Source organism: Notothenia rossii (assembly GCF_949606895.1).
Source record: "Notothenia rossii genome assembly, chromosome: 4".
Lineage (NCBI taxonomy): Eukaryota > Metazoa > Chordata > Actinopteri > Perciformes > Nototheniidae > Notothenia > Notothenia rossii.
The window spans coordinates 16,819,169-16,833,374 of NC_136902.1; the positions used below are offsets into that span (position 1 = coordinate 16,819,169).

General features: G+C 42.0%; 1 protein-coding gene across 1 annotated transcript in view; it reads right to left on the bottom strand.

The window, feature by feature from the left end:
- Positions 1–934: 934 nt before the first annotated feature.
- The window catches only part of dnah12 (dynein, axonemal, heavy chain 12), a 24,957-nt gene continuing 11,685 nt past the window's right edge, over positions 935–14,206 (bottom strand). Inside the window, exons 35-72 of the mRNA XM_079673593.1 lie at positions 14,026–14,205; positions 13,800–13,951; positions 13,510–13,648; positions 12,910–13,076; positions 12,217–12,472; positions 11,802–12,098; positions 11,533–11,711; positions 11,154–11,346; positions 10,883–11,044; positions 10,567–10,761; positions 10,322–10,455; positions 10,073–10,235; positions 9,906–9,986; positions 9,637–9,813; positions 9,416–9,547; positions 9,238–9,327; positions 9,012–9,152; positions 8,174–8,415; positions 7,461–7,608; positions 7,218–7,363; positions 6,905–7,119; positions 6,620–6,812; positions 6,335–6,527; positions 6,069–6,241; positions 5,007–5,147; positions 4,731–4,889; positions 3,980–4,275; positions 3,660–3,913; positions 3,409–3,549; positions 3,179–3,316; positions 2,864–3,097; positions 2,579–2,767; positions 2,287–2,390; positions 1,985–2,189; positions 1,768–1,905; positions 1,578–1,669; positions 1,403–1,470; positions 935–1,239 (exon numbers count right to left, since the gene is read on the bottom strand). Coding sequence (XP_079529719.1) covers positions 1,049–1,239; positions 1,403–1,470; positions 1,578–1,669; positions 1,768–1,905; positions 1,985–2,189; positions 2,287–2,390; positions 2,579–2,767; positions 2,864–3,097; positions 3,179–3,316; positions 3,409–3,549; positions 3,660–3,913; positions 3,980–4,275; positions 4,731–4,889; positions 5,007–5,147; positions 6,069–6,241; positions 6,335–6,527; positions 6,620–6,812; positions 6,905–7,119; positions 7,218–7,363; positions 7,461–7,608; positions 8,174–8,415; positions 9,012–9,152; positions 9,238–9,327; positions 9,416–9,547; positions 9,637–9,813; positions 9,906–9,986; positions 10,073–10,235; positions 10,322–10,455; positions 10,567–10,761; positions 10,883–11,044; positions 11,154–11,346; positions 11,533–11,711; positions 11,802–12,098; positions 12,217–12,472; positions 12,910–13,076; positions 13,510–13,648; positions 13,800–13,951; positions 14,026–14,205 — 6,498 coding nt within the window. The 3' untranslated portion in view covers positions 935–1,048. The remainder of the gene's footprint in view (positions 1,240–1,402; positions 1,471–1,577; positions 1,670–1,767; positions 1,906–1,984; positions 2,190–2,286; positions 2,391–2,578; positions 2,768–2,863; positions 3,098–3,178; positions 3,317–3,408; positions 3,550–3,659; positions 3,914–3,979; positions 4,276–4,730; positions 4,890–5,006; positions 5,148–6,068; positions 6,242–6,334; positions 6,528–6,619; positions 6,813–6,904; positions 7,120–7,217; positions 7,364–7,460; positions 7,609–8,173; positions 8,416–9,011; positions 9,153–9,237; positions 9,328–9,415; positions 9,548–9,636; positions 9,814–9,905; positions 9,987–10,072; positions 10,236–10,321; positions 10,456–10,566; positions 10,762–10,882; positions 11,045–11,153; positions 11,347–11,532; positions 11,712–11,801; positions 12,099–12,216; positions 12,473–12,909; positions 13,077–13,509; positions 13,649–13,799; positions 13,952–14,025; position 14,206) is intronic.

The window sequence follows — 14,206 nt, forward strand, 5'->3', positions numbered from 1 at the left end:
ATAATGAGCAGGTCTCCCATCCCCCGGTGCCCAAAGGCTGCCTTTACAAAACAGAGGCATAGTACAACTTATTTGATAAACTTAAGTAAGAATTAAAAGGAAGATTTACAATAAACAAAAAAGAACAATACAATAAATGGATAACTATTAAATAATATAAGCTCCTCCTAGATATGGCTTCATCAGCTCCCAATGAGGAACCAAGAGACAAGCGGGTGACAAACAGAAGCAGGCGGACACTTTAGAAAAGGAACAAATGCCTTAGTTGGCAAGAAAGGTAAAGAATATTTGCAAGTTTTTATAGCAGCAGCAGCAGCTTATAAAATCATCATTAGTAACCAGTTTTCCTGGTTCCTTTTATAGGCCATCTGGTTTTAATTTTAGGAAGCGTTCTTTTAATTTGAGTTGTGGTCACATTAGTGTGACAGTACATGAATGCAGATGTGTTCCACAAGCAATGTTGTACATTTAACCAGCTCCATGACAGCAAAAGGATGTTTCGAACCGGTGTAAAACTCAACGGCACAAGTGGAGTGCTTGAATCAGGATCAGAATAGAGTTGCTGTACAAAAGGCAGACTATGCACTGTTGCCAACATGTGGAACAAACTTGTAAAAATGTCGAAGATGTGAATTTAATGGCTGCATGTTTCTAATGTTTGTTTAATATAATAAAACCGATGCAGTGCACTCTTGTATACCTTGTTTATTGAAATGTCACAATGTGTCTAATGCACATCCAGGTGAATTTAAGTGTTTTCAGTTTCTTTCTCTTTTTTTTGTGAAATCGTGTCAGAGAACTGTCACAATCTTTATTTTGTAGCAGCAACTAATAGTGTTTGAACTAGAAAGCGTATCAAGCGCAAGTCCCTCATACCTCCCATAGCTTCCACAAAAATGCTTTATCCATAACTTTCAAACAAATACTCTCTAGGTCACAAACAGATGGTATGTTTAATGTTGCATTGTAAAGGGACAGAGAATCAAAAGAAGGCATCAAAGTTTTAAAAGTGTCACTGTGAAGAGTCTTAAATAGTTTGTTGTCTGATTCAGTCATCAAGTTGGCAGAGCATAGCCACACCACGCTTGATCCAGTGTTGAGGGCGATTCTTTGTTGGCAACACCATGGAAATGACAAAGTTGGTGGAGTGGCCTGTGGTGGAGAGGGTGCCCTTCCTCTCACTGGTCTTGTAGAGAGGGCAGACATACAACTGAGTTTGATCAAAGCTCTTATTTTTAGCTGCATGGGGGCAAAGGAAGCAAAAAGGAAAAGCAAAGTCAGGATGAACAGCAAAATAAAAAGTTACACTTTTACAATTATGGGTTGGAAATAGACACCTGAAGACAAGGATGACAGGCATTTCAATTGACATGCAATGTGCAAAATATGGAAATGTACTTACTGGGTTTGACCCAGATGATTGGCACCACGTCAAACAGGACTTTGGGCTGCTGCTCAGCTAGAACTCCACTGGTGTTAGGGAGACAAACAATATAGGTTTATCAAGTTTCCCTGCACGTCTTTAAAACAATGATAGTTAAATATTTCAAATAAAAAAAACATGTATGAATATTAACCTTTCTTTATCCCATCGAGCTCCATCCAGAAACATTCCATTAACGTAAACGCCATCCTCAGGCGATGTGTCTGACTCATCAATAGTGAGAACCTATGATATCAAATCATGAAAACAAAACCAGAGACTTTTAGTTAAATAAGAAGATCTCTAAGGTGGTGACAGAGATCACAAAGCGTGTGTTTTTTGACCTGAAAATCAAAGCCTAGCAGGTCAATGGGGATGTGGTATTTCCTGGCGTAGTTCTGCATAGCCCCAGTTAGGAAGGCCTGGGTGAAGAAGAAGCCAGAGAGCCAGAACACGTTGGGTTTGTAGTTGTCGTACCAATCCTACAGACACACAAAGGGAAACTATAGGTGTAAACACTCAAAGTCCTATCTCCTGTTAGTCAAAATTAAGTTTTCTCACCTGCAAAAACTTGAGTCTTAAGAGAAAATCAGTAATGTAGCTGCCCAATGGCATGAGGCTGGGGTATGAGTACTTTGCCCATTTCTCTGGGAACTTTCCAACTGCCAAACTGCCAGCAACCGCCTCCAGCTCCGCATCCATCACTACCAAACCCTTGATGGCCTTCAACAGATTCTGCAGACTGAGACGGATCGTCCCACACAGCCTGAGAGAGCGAGGGTGGAATCAGAAACAGCCGTCAAGTCATATAGGTGATGATGTGTGTGTGTTTTAACTGTCTGTAGTGAGGTGTTTGTTCATACGTGTTATAACGCTCCATCTCTTGGACGAGCACAGTGTTCATACTCTCCTCGTACTGCACTGGGAACTTCAAGAGAGCTGCTTCTGTGTCAAAGTTAGCTGGAAGCTGGAGGAAATAAGCAAGTCTGTTAGTGAAGAATATACAGCTGAGTGAATGTAGATTAGATTCAAGGTAAAGGAAACACCAACAGATAGTGGCACATTAGTGAAACGCTACACCTATGCATTTCTTTCCAAAATATGAACCGTACATCCAGAAAAGTCTAATTTAAAAAGAGTTTGAGTGGTTTATACCTTAGTAAGGATATCATTCGCTATGTCGTACAGCGTGTTGTCACTCCCACTGCTAGCCCCTCCCTTAGCTCCTCCACCCTGGGTGAGTATCAGCGAATCAAACAGCAGCTTTGTCTGCTGGAGATCTTTAGAAATGTCTACATTTTCATGCATCCCAAACACCTCTGGATGCTGGCTGAGAGGAAGCTCCTATAGAACACACAAAAGATATTCATACTTAGTAAAAAGTCAAACAAATTCAATTCATATTTATCTTGTTTGTGTGTGTTATCTCGAGCCCTGTACCTTTATAAACTCAAGGTAGTCATCATAGACAGACTTAGGTGGGGCAAAGTATTCGCCGCTAGGTGAGAAGGGGTAGCGAGGTTTCTCAATGATGTCATTGTTGTAGAAGTCAGCCAAGATGGTCATCAGGAGCCTCCTGTCCCAGTCGTCTGTCACGCGGCCGCCATAGTTACACTCCCCGGTCAGGTAGGTTATGGCCTCAAAGGGCACCTCGTCGTATTCATTCACAAACAGCTAAATGGAGAGATAACATCAAATGCACTTTTAAGAATGTTGTGATGTAGAAACGTGACCACTGAAACTCTGAGTGAATACCTGTAGCTGTCTGATGCTCATACGCAGGTCAGACTCGTTGAAGCCATAGGGAATGTTCCAGCCCAGTGGACCAAACTTCTTCCTCTCCTGAACAAGAGCATGGAAGAAGCACAGTCCATACAGCAGCTTCTCCCAGATCTGGTGAAGGAAGAGTACGAGATGTCCTTCAAAGTATAAGACAACCCTTTTTCAATAAACAAATGCAAAATAATCGTATATATAACACTCACCATCTCCTTGTTGGGGCAGTTATTGAAGAAGTTTGAGTCAGACAGAGGATCTGACACGTAAGACTGCAGCAGGTTGAGCCGGAGTCCAGTAGGAGGCTCATTTGTCATTTTCACCCCGTTCTGAAGGATGGTTACTGGAAACTGATATCAGAAAGAATGTTGTTTCTTTAGGACTATAATGCAAATGAATCTCTGTCTTTCTATTTAAGGTTTGGAGTGTGTACACAAGAGCCAAATGAGATGCATGTTACCTTGGCTGAAGGGTAGCTTGTGAGCCAAAGGCGGAATTCTGGGTGGCATGTTGCTGGACTGAAGTCCTCGCAGATCTTCTCGAGGCTGGACATCCAGGAGACGGCCAGGTGACAGTTCTGCAGACACACCCACGTCCCGTCCTGCATGGCTGTGGTTATCATTTTGGCAGCGATGGGTCCCTGCCCCTGCCCCAGAGATATGGACTGGAACTTGGCTCCATCCATGTTCTTGTCAGTGGCGAACTTCAGCAAGCCTGTGAAGGGATGTTGTTATTTCTGAAGCATTATAAAGAACCTGGATAGTCAATCTTGTTACTTACTAGCCATGGGATCAGCTCCTGGAGACAGCACAAATACGAGTGGGACGGTGGAGTTGGAGTCCAGGTAGCTCTTACACAGGTCAAATGGAGGGGGCTGGACGAATTTCTTCCCAAGTTTGCCAGTCACATATTTAATGACAGCTGGAACGATCTTATCAGGTCTGAGAGAGCGAACAATGATCATCATATGCAGGTCATTTAGTTTCTCACACCACTGAGCGGGCAGAGGAGTGTTGCTGGGCTCTTTGCTGTCATAAATAGATTTAAAGTCTTCTGGGTTTTTGATGAAAGCCTCTCTGTGGAATGAATAATACATTCACTCCATTAGGATTTTGTGTGTGGAAAAGCAGAACAGTTTAGCACTAGACAAAAGCCGGAAAAAGCATTTTTGGTTGAATGAGTGATAGGGCTGCTCAATTAATCGTATTTTAATCGCAATTATGATTATGGCTTGCAACGATTACGAAAACAACGTAATCGAAATATAACGATTATTTTTTTCTTATTCTTATTATTATTTTTTCCTTATTAATTTTTTTTTTTTATTGGTTTTTCAGTTTAGTTATACTTAAAGTTCAGGGTAATCAACTGTTAAAAACATACTGTTCAAACGTTTTTTCTACAATAAATTGATGTTTTCAAAGTAAATGGATAATCGTTTTTAATAATCGTGATATTCATTATTGACCCAAATAATCGAGATTATGATTTTTGCCATAATCGAGCAGCCCTACTGAGTGATGCTTTTTACTTTATTCCTTGTAAGCCAGACAGGTCACTGGCTCTGCAGATCTCATCCCAGCTCTTGTCCTGCAGCCAGCTGGGGTCGGGGTTAGCGATGGTGTTCTGCAGGCCCACTCCTCCAGTCAGAAAGAACATGAAGTCAGAGTATAAAATCTCCTTTTTCGCTCTGAGGGGAAATAGAAAAGGAAAGCAAATATTCACATAGTACATCTGTATCTGAGAAATCAAATTACAATGATCTAATTAATCCAATCAATACTTCTCTAGTAGCTTTTACACTTACAGGAGCAGATTGTTGCAGAGCAGGAAGGAGAAGAGGAGTTTGTCTTTCTCAAACAGAGAGCGACAGACGTTACAGTACAGGTTGTAGGTGAAGTGATCGATCAGGTACCGAAGCCTCCTCTCCAGGATCTTGGACTTGTTACTGATGAACAAAACAAAAAACGAGGGAAGCTTCAGATGAAAACAGACTCACTCCTAAAAGTTGTACAGTATAAGCCTAATCTGAAAAAATCAGTTTGCTTTCAATTAGTCCTTAATCATAAGGTTTCTGTGGGGTTAACTGAATTGACCAAACATTAGGGATGATTTGGAAGGAAAGTTGCCAGTTTGTGGGCGTGGGTACCACTAGCATTGTCACTAATCTCTTCCAATTCAAATTGACAACAATTCTGACTGAGACAATAATTGAGCCTGCCATTGAAATAGACTCACAGGGAGTTGCTGCAATAAACTTCCTCATTGTTAAACGTGTAATTCTTATATGATAGTCAGGTTTGTGTTGATGTATAACAGTGGAGATGCATGTATTTAAGTCTTAGACCCCATTTACATGGGAGCGCAAACGCAAAATCAAAAAAGTCTTCCGTTCACACGCATTCGGCTCATTTAACGTGTCCTTTCACACAAGACCACTGGAAACGCTGTAGTACATATGCCGGGCCTGTAAGTGGCGCTGTACTTCCGCACGAGACCGCTTGACCCGCTGGAGACGCTGTAGTACATATGCCGGGCCTGTAAGTGGCGCTGTACTTCTGCCACAAAATATACCAAAAGCAGCGAAGAAGACCCCCTAGCATGGTTGCCATGGTTGCCCTTCTGTTTATGCCCCACGGTAGATTTAGCAACATGTAGTTCATGTCATTCTCCATGTCCGCTTGTTGCTGATGGTTGTGGTAGAGGAGCTGTAGATTTTGCACTAACATCTGTATCATGGTCAGTAGCAATAGCACTAGCAGTAGCTACTGACCATGCTACGGCAGTGAGCAGCAGAGGTGGGGCTATGGCTAATCAATGTAATCGTTTTTTGGGACACTGCAGAACACAGTTCATGTGCATTACTCACCTGTCATGTATGGAGTTAATGTAGAGGTTGACAAACCAGCTGAGAGAGTACTGGTACATTGGGTCTATGTTGGTCAGATCGGCGATGCTGAAGAACAGGATGGAGGAGTGCTTGGCGATGGCTCTGTAACCCTCTCTCGACTCTGCTATCTTGATCTCTGTCTTCTCTGCAATCTAGGGAAATATGTGAAAGAGTCAAATAGATTACCAATGAGCTGACTAGTCATTTTCACAGTCCAGGTATTGTGATTATTGCATTGTCCACACCTGCTGTTTCTTGCTAATCTCATTGGACATGATCTTTGCTGAGTCCAGAATCTGAATGGCACTTTCATCTTCCAGGATATTCCCTTTAGAGGACTGCAGTGTCTCCAGGATATTGTCCTCGATTTCCTTTAGCTGCCTTTTATTTTCAGCTGACTGCAGGATAAGTGCACATCTCTCCTCTTCCAGTTCTGGCCTGCAGAGCAAATAGAGCAGAAACAGTGCTCTAAAGAAGAGATCAAAAGTATTTCAGTTTGTGCACCAACTTGTCCTTTTTATGGCTGCTACCTCTCCTTGGCAACCACAATCCCCAGCAGCTGGTCCTCTAAGCCCTCTGGTGTGATCATGAAGTTGAGAAGGGACACCTTGGTGGCCAGTTCTGGTAGGTAGTGAGGGTTCTTCAGCTTAGTGGTGATGTAAAAACGGAAATCACGGGAGTACTCAATCACACTCTCCCCCAGCTTGATGCAATCCACACCACCTGCGTGAAAACAAAGAATAAATGTTGAACTCTCACAGTTTTAGTTTTACATTCAAGTATTTTCTTTCCACCAAATATCACAGTCACAGCACCTTGTTTGAAGGTTTGTTTGAGCAGCAGTGGTTCCAATGATGGGTCTAGCTCCTCTCCTACATTTTCGAGGAGCAATGGTGTTCCAAATTGAATACAGTTTTCCAAAGTTCTCATGTAGTCCCCGTCTGTAAGCTTGATTACACTCAGCTTGTTTTCTTTCTCTGAATTCTTCACCCACTTGTTGGCCTGACCCTGAGGGTCAATCATCAAGGGCCTAAAAATGGATAAGATAAATCTTAGGTCGAATTGTTCAAATTTCTTGACACATTTTTCAGCAACTTCACTACCATTTTTTCAGCAATACAGACTTACCATCTACGTGAATTACTGACAATAACCCCGTTGTCAATGGAGAAAGAGTCACTGGGAAGACCTGCGATGTTCCACGCTCTGATCTTAATGGGATCTCCCAACGTCTTACTGAGAGAGAAGTCATCTGCTGATGGAACCTTCTTAGACTAGACATATCAAAATAGGTGAAAAGAATATAATAAGTATTTTAATATGCCAGATAAAGTGATCAAATGGTAGGATAAAGAATGGGAGGAGTGTTACTTGGCAGAGTTTGGTCCATGCCATAGTGCAGTCCTGTCTGAAGCCAGCAGTGAAGGCACCCAGATAGGCGATGACCCCCGCGGAGATGAGAACATCTCCAGTCAGGTTGTCATATGTGTTCTGCAGGTCGTCTGCTGCCTTGGACCATCTAAAGCCACGTTCAGAATCAGAATCAAGTTTATTGCCAGCTACGTTTACACATACAAGGAATTTGCTTTTGGTATCTGGTGGTGCGAACATAAACAATCTAAGAAAAATAATTTGCAATAGTAGGTGAAAAAAGGAATATATAAGAATAATACAAAATAAGTATTTTTAAGAAACACGTTAGCATTGAAAAAACATACTAAAGACAAGTATTTACACCCAAAAATATGACAATATGACAATATATGGCTACTACAGTGTATTATATTTTAAAGTAGAGGGCTGTGCAGACATGTGTGCAAACATGCATTGTTATGAGTGGAACATTTTAATTATCTTGCAGCCAACAATAAACAATTTAATATGTATGCAGATCACCTGTTGTAGGAAATTGAGTTATTAACATTATATATAGATGTGATGAATTCAACCAAAGTTCATTTATTACTTGCATAACTTATGTGTGGTTTAATTATAAGTGAAAATGGAGTATACAGGAGGAGGTAGACATTCACAAAAAAAAGTGCGACGATTAGATTATAAAAGAAGGAGACGCAATTCCTGACCTGGTCTTCTCCCCGCCCAGACCCCCAATGAGTTTCTCAGCCCTCTCCAACTTCCTGGCACATGATTCCACCTGGGACTCCAGTTGGGCCTTCTCCGCTGTTTTCTCCTCAAAGGTTTTCTGAAGGGCAGCCAGCCGGTCCTCCACCTCCTTCAGCTCACCTCTCTTTTGGTCCAGCAGGGCCATGGTCGCAGCCAGGGACTCCTGCGCCTCCGCCAGGTTGGCCTTCTTAGGAGCCACCACCTTAAACCAAAGAGAGCGGTTGATTTCAAAGAACAGGAACAGGGTATATGCAGGACTCCTGAAGTCAAAGGGAATACCTTTTAAGACCCTTTCCATACATTTTAAGACCTCATCGCCACTTCGAGTTTTAAACGGTTACATTGGCGATACATTTACTATATACAGCATTGATTGTCCTTCCTCCTTATCTTCCAACCATTTGGACGCAGACTTGCATTTCCCCATAACGATGTTGTTTAACAACCGGCGTAAACGGACCTTCGCGCGTTATCAAGCAGTGAGCGTGCCATGTCCTGTTCAGATGACGTCAAATCCAACGGGATGCCATAAATAAAGTACACAGAATCACACTACACACCTACGCAATGATTACATTCAGGCACACTGTAGAATACAACCTCTTTGGACAATTGATATACTTATTGAAAACAAGCTACAAAATGTAATACCTTGGGAAATCCCGTTTAATACTTTTTAATAGCCTTAATTTCCGCTAAATTGATTTATCAACTTGTTTTAAGACTCCGCGGACACCCTGAGGAAGCAAACATGCACGTGTTATCATGGGGGAAAAAAGTCTATTGAAAACACTACACCTTTGCCACTCTGTCGTACACCTCCATTGCTTGGATCCACTTGCACAGGCCCTCTGCTGCAGAGGAGGCCTTTGCTACTATACTGGGGTCAAAGTCGGGGTTTGTCATGAACTCACTGCGGATCTTTTGCATCACATGGACCTGCAAAGAAGAAATATGGCCGTTTGTCAGAGCACCGGTGAGTGTTTAATAAGCAAATGAGCAATGTAGCTTTTCTGACACTTACAGGAATATTGTCCTTGTCATACTCTCTTAGATCTCGTAAAAAGTTCATATCGCCCAGAAGCTTCTTGCTTGGGCCCCAGTAGTCCAAAACCTTAACAATAAAGAAAACATGTTATTTATTGAGATACTAATATAAGTTGCAATGACAGACACTCGTAATGTCTTTTTTCAGTCCAAACCTTTTTGCCAGTCCCAGCTGGGTCAACTATCTTATCCGGCTTTATGTCCTTCATCACACACACCGCAGACATCACCAACTTCACCCCTGAGGGAGGATTTTTCATCGACTTCACGATTGTGACATCAGAGGGCTGAAAGAAAACAAGCAGCTCAACTTATTTGACGGTCTAAGCTGCGAGTGGCTAAAGTTGATATTGAAGAACAGCTGAAGAGAGCTGACCTTCAGAGTGTTCAGGGCAGAGAGAGCAGCCTCCAGCGCGGGGATGGCCTCAGCCAGGTCACTCTCACACTCATTCTTCAGAGCCTGAGCCGCATTTGCTTTTATAGTTGCTGCCTCCTCATCGACACGCACAACTTTACTTTTGGCTTCTACCTGAACCGACTCCACTTCAATCACCTGAAAGTCATAACATTAAACAATTGAATTCAGTATATTCATATGTACTGGTATTCTAGGTTGACTTGAATGAAGATGCGATTCTCATTCACCTTCATCATTTTGTTGTTATCTATCGTGGCCTGTTCCAGTTTGGGCTGCAGGTCTACAAGTTCCTTCTTCATCTCGCTAACCTGCAGAGAAACGTTTAAGATGAGTTCAACCAAAATATGATAACATGTTTTAATTCAAAAAGAAAGAAATGTGGTGCTGCATATACCTGAGATTCAGCGAAGGCAAGTTTGTCCAGCCCGTTGGTATACCTCTGTTTTGCTTTCATGACAGTGTCTCTTTTCTCAGAGAGGAGCAGACGGAAAGCTGCAATCAGCTCCAGGTAGGATGTGGGTGTTACATAATTATGGCGACCTAGCTCAGAGAGGAATCTGCGTTGAAAACCATTTAGTTTAGACTCTTGTCATAGTTTACCTCCGAATGTACACGTTGTTAAAGACCACAGGTCATACAGTACCTATCTGAGAGCTGTTTGGCAGATGTATGGAATGTTTTGCAGATGGGTATGACCTGCCGCCTCTCATTTTCACTCATGTCCAATGACTCCAGGAAGGAGTTGGCTACTCGCTCAAGAGCCTCCTCTGGCCATGGCTGTCAGGGCCAGGAAAGAAAGGACTGTGAGGAAACTGATGTGAGGTGAAAGTATGCAAAAAGCAAACCGCTGACCATGTTAAGAATAGCATCCATTAGCCTTTACATTACCTGGAACCAGTCAATAGTACAGCAGTTGATAAGAGATGGGAACTGGCGCAGGCGGTTTCGAAATGCATCTCCAATAGGACTAAAAGCCACAACTATGTGAAGGTTCTCTCTACAGCGTGCCACAAAGAAGGCGAACAGAGTCAAAGGACTCAACTCCAAATTCTTGTTTCCAGCCTGGGCAACGGGTCGTACTGTCTGGAAAGAGATTAAATAGAGGGAACATTAAATATAGTATAGTATAGTCAAATGATTATGGTCTTCATACGAGGGAGGGATACATTGCTCTATTAAGGATATTCTTAGAGCTTGTGCCTACCTCCATGATCTCTTGCTTTTCATCTATGGCAAACAGATTGGGCACCTCCCCTGTGTTCAGGACACTGTCCACGTCTTCTAGAAAAGCCTCATCTTTGATCTGAGCATCAGTAAGCAGGAACACTGTCTTCTGACCTTTCACCCCTGCATTTTTCAGCAGCATCTAAAGTATAATTCAGAGACTCTTAAATCTTCCAGAATCACAAACAGAGATGAAAATGGTTTCTGAAATACATAGAACACAGAAGTCTGTCCTAGACCATAAAGCTGACCTTGAGGTCGTCTCTCCACTCAGTGATACCGTAGCTCTTAGAGATCTCAGGCTGGAACATGGTCATGTGGGCCATGGATGTGGCTAGACGGGTGATGGACTGGCGCCCGCTGCCTCCAACTCCCACCAGTAGGGCATTGCCTCCTGGCTGCTTCAACACACGGCTGATACGGGACAGGTGCTCCAGGACATAGCTACATAATGCCACATTTTGTTATTTAGCTGATCAAAATTTCATCCAACGGTATAAAAACATAATTTCAATTTTAACCGAACTAAGGTCAAGTCATTTGGTTGTTTGTCATTTAACAATAAATACTGTAGCCTCAGCCCTGATGGCAGATGTAGTTTGTTGACTTCATAAAACCAAAGCTGTTTACCGGAAGATGACGAGGTTCATGCGATTCTTGTGCATCTGGTTGTATTCATCAAGACACGACTCCACCACTTCAGAAAAGCTTTCCATTGAGGGCACCTCAGAGTACAAGCGCTCATCATCCTCCAGGTCAGGGTCCATGTAGTCACCAAACAGAAGATTCCGCATGTCTTCCTCAACCAGCTGAGAAAGCAAGAACATTTAAAACATTCAGATGCTTGTACAAAAAAAAAAAAAAAAATCTTATTTCAAATCCGGGGCAGCTTAACTTACTTTACTGCCTTGCTTCAGGTGGTCAAACACCTGGTCAAAGGACTCTTTGAAGTGATCTTTGAGGATGCCGTTCATCAGCTGGTAGAGCCATGCTCGATCTTTGTCATCCACCAGGCGGTCATAGTAGACCCTGAAGACCTCGTGGACAAACAAGCGTATCATGGTGCGTTTGTTCTCCAGAGAGTCCTTCTTCAGCAGCAGGCAGCCTTGGATAACGCGTGAGAAGTCCCGCAGGTTGAAGGTGTAGTGAGACTTGGCTGGAGTTGGAAGTAGGTTCTCCATAGCTTTCTTATACACCTTTTGAAATGTAAAACATAGAAATATAGCATTGCAGACAAGATATGATTGATAAGAGCCTTTAACACATGAAAAAGGCTAATTTGAAGATATGTCATTGTGTGTATTTGGGACTCACTTCCATTGTAGCTGTCACAATTTGGTTGCCAATTGTGAAATATTCAGGTTGGAACTGATTGTTTTTGAGATAGAAGGCCACAACGCTGGAGAAGATGCGAACCATGGTGTCGTCACTGAAGGCATTGATGCTAAAAATGTTGAAGTGCCGCAGAAAACGAGATGTCACAGCGTTCCTCCCGCCACCGGGGGGGCCCATAGCTGAGATGAGCTGGAGGTCAACAAGAGAGATCCTGGAGGTATCCTTCAGGTCATACCTGCCAGAGCACAAAGGTTTACTCAACAATGCCTCTTTAATCAGGATCAGAATCAGAAACAGGTTTATTGCCAGGTAGGTTCACACATACGAGGAATTTGACTTGATGTCATGGTGCATACATAAAATATAAAACAAGAAATCTATAACAAAAAATCTTTAAGGACACCGTAATAAAATAGTTAAATAGCAATAAAATAAAGCAGTAATTTACATGGAAATAGAATGCTATGAATGAATTATAGGATATAAAATAGGAAACAAGAAATATGTGCAGTAAGCAGTATGAACATTGTGTGCATTAATGTAATGCATATTGAGACTACGTTGTGGCTGAGGTAAGTGATGAGCTAGTGACTAATCTTAATGCATCAAGATGAGTTATTCCTGTTTTCCTTTTGATATGAGAGTGGTATCTAATAATGGATGGTGTCATACCAGTTTCCATGGTCCATATACTGCCGAAAAAGCTCCACAGGTGGCTGCGCTCCAAACTGTTCCAGTGCAGGCATGTTCATGTCATCCACAAAGATGATACACTTCTTTCCCATGGGGGGCCCGAACACTCCCTTCCTTCTCTTATCCAATCTGGACATGATGATACTCTAGTATATGCAATAAATAAAGAGTCAAATATAAACTTTTTAAAAAAATTAATTATCACTTTTATCTTATCTTGCACTTTATATATCATAGCTGCTACATTGTACTGCCATGTGGTAAATGCTTGTATGCTGCTCAGGCTCTTCCTGCATATCATGTATTTATTTTTGCTATGTATATAAATGTCATGTTCTTATATGTTGTATGTGACGGGACTACGGATGGAAATGAGCTAAAAGCTCAAATCCGGTTCATTTACACAAGTGTTCATCAATGTGCACTGTCCTGCTTCAAATAAACGATTAAATTAAATGAAATATAAAATGAAACCTTTGCCATGTCTTTTTGTTTAAAAGAGGACATCTAATAATGCTTCTCAAGTGATTCCAAAAACTCTGCAAGAAATTCTTCTATCCTTGCTTCCTAAATGCTGACCTGAGTTTGGTTGGCGCTAGTGCGAGCTGAAAAGTTGATAAAGAAGGGTAGATACTGGTCTTTGTCTAGGTTGTTCAGCAGCTTCTCTTTTACATACACTGACTTCCCAGTGCCAGTGGGACCAACAAATAGGGGAGGCCTAGAAAAAACAGAGGAGAGGTGTAAAAATAAAATCCAATTTAAATAAATCCAGGGTGAGTTAGACACACCATTTTGAAAACAGCTTATATGGCACATGTCAAAGTAAAACAAAAGGCACTTGTATGTATCAGTGACACAAGAATACTAACACTCCGTATCTGATGCAGAGGTCCATGAGGTAGGTGTAGCGGACTGTATCTATGGTGGGAACAATGATCTCCTGCACTTTGGTGTTTTTGTCCCCCAGGTTGACATTTTTTATGCTATCATTCCAGTGAATCCAGCGGCCTCTTCCTTTAAACTGTTGAAGAGATACAATGATTTACTGAATTAAACAAAAGCAAAACATCTCTGAATTATGTTTATACAAATTACCTCATAGTAATAGTCATACACCAGCCCTTTGTCATCCATTGGACACTCCCATTTTCCCACAGAGGCTGGGATAGGATTTTCTGCTGTTCCTGACACGATCACCCTGAAAAACTCACTAAACCTCTCTCTGCTGTCTGAGTCACAGCTGCCACCCACACTCCACACCATGGAGAAGGAGAAA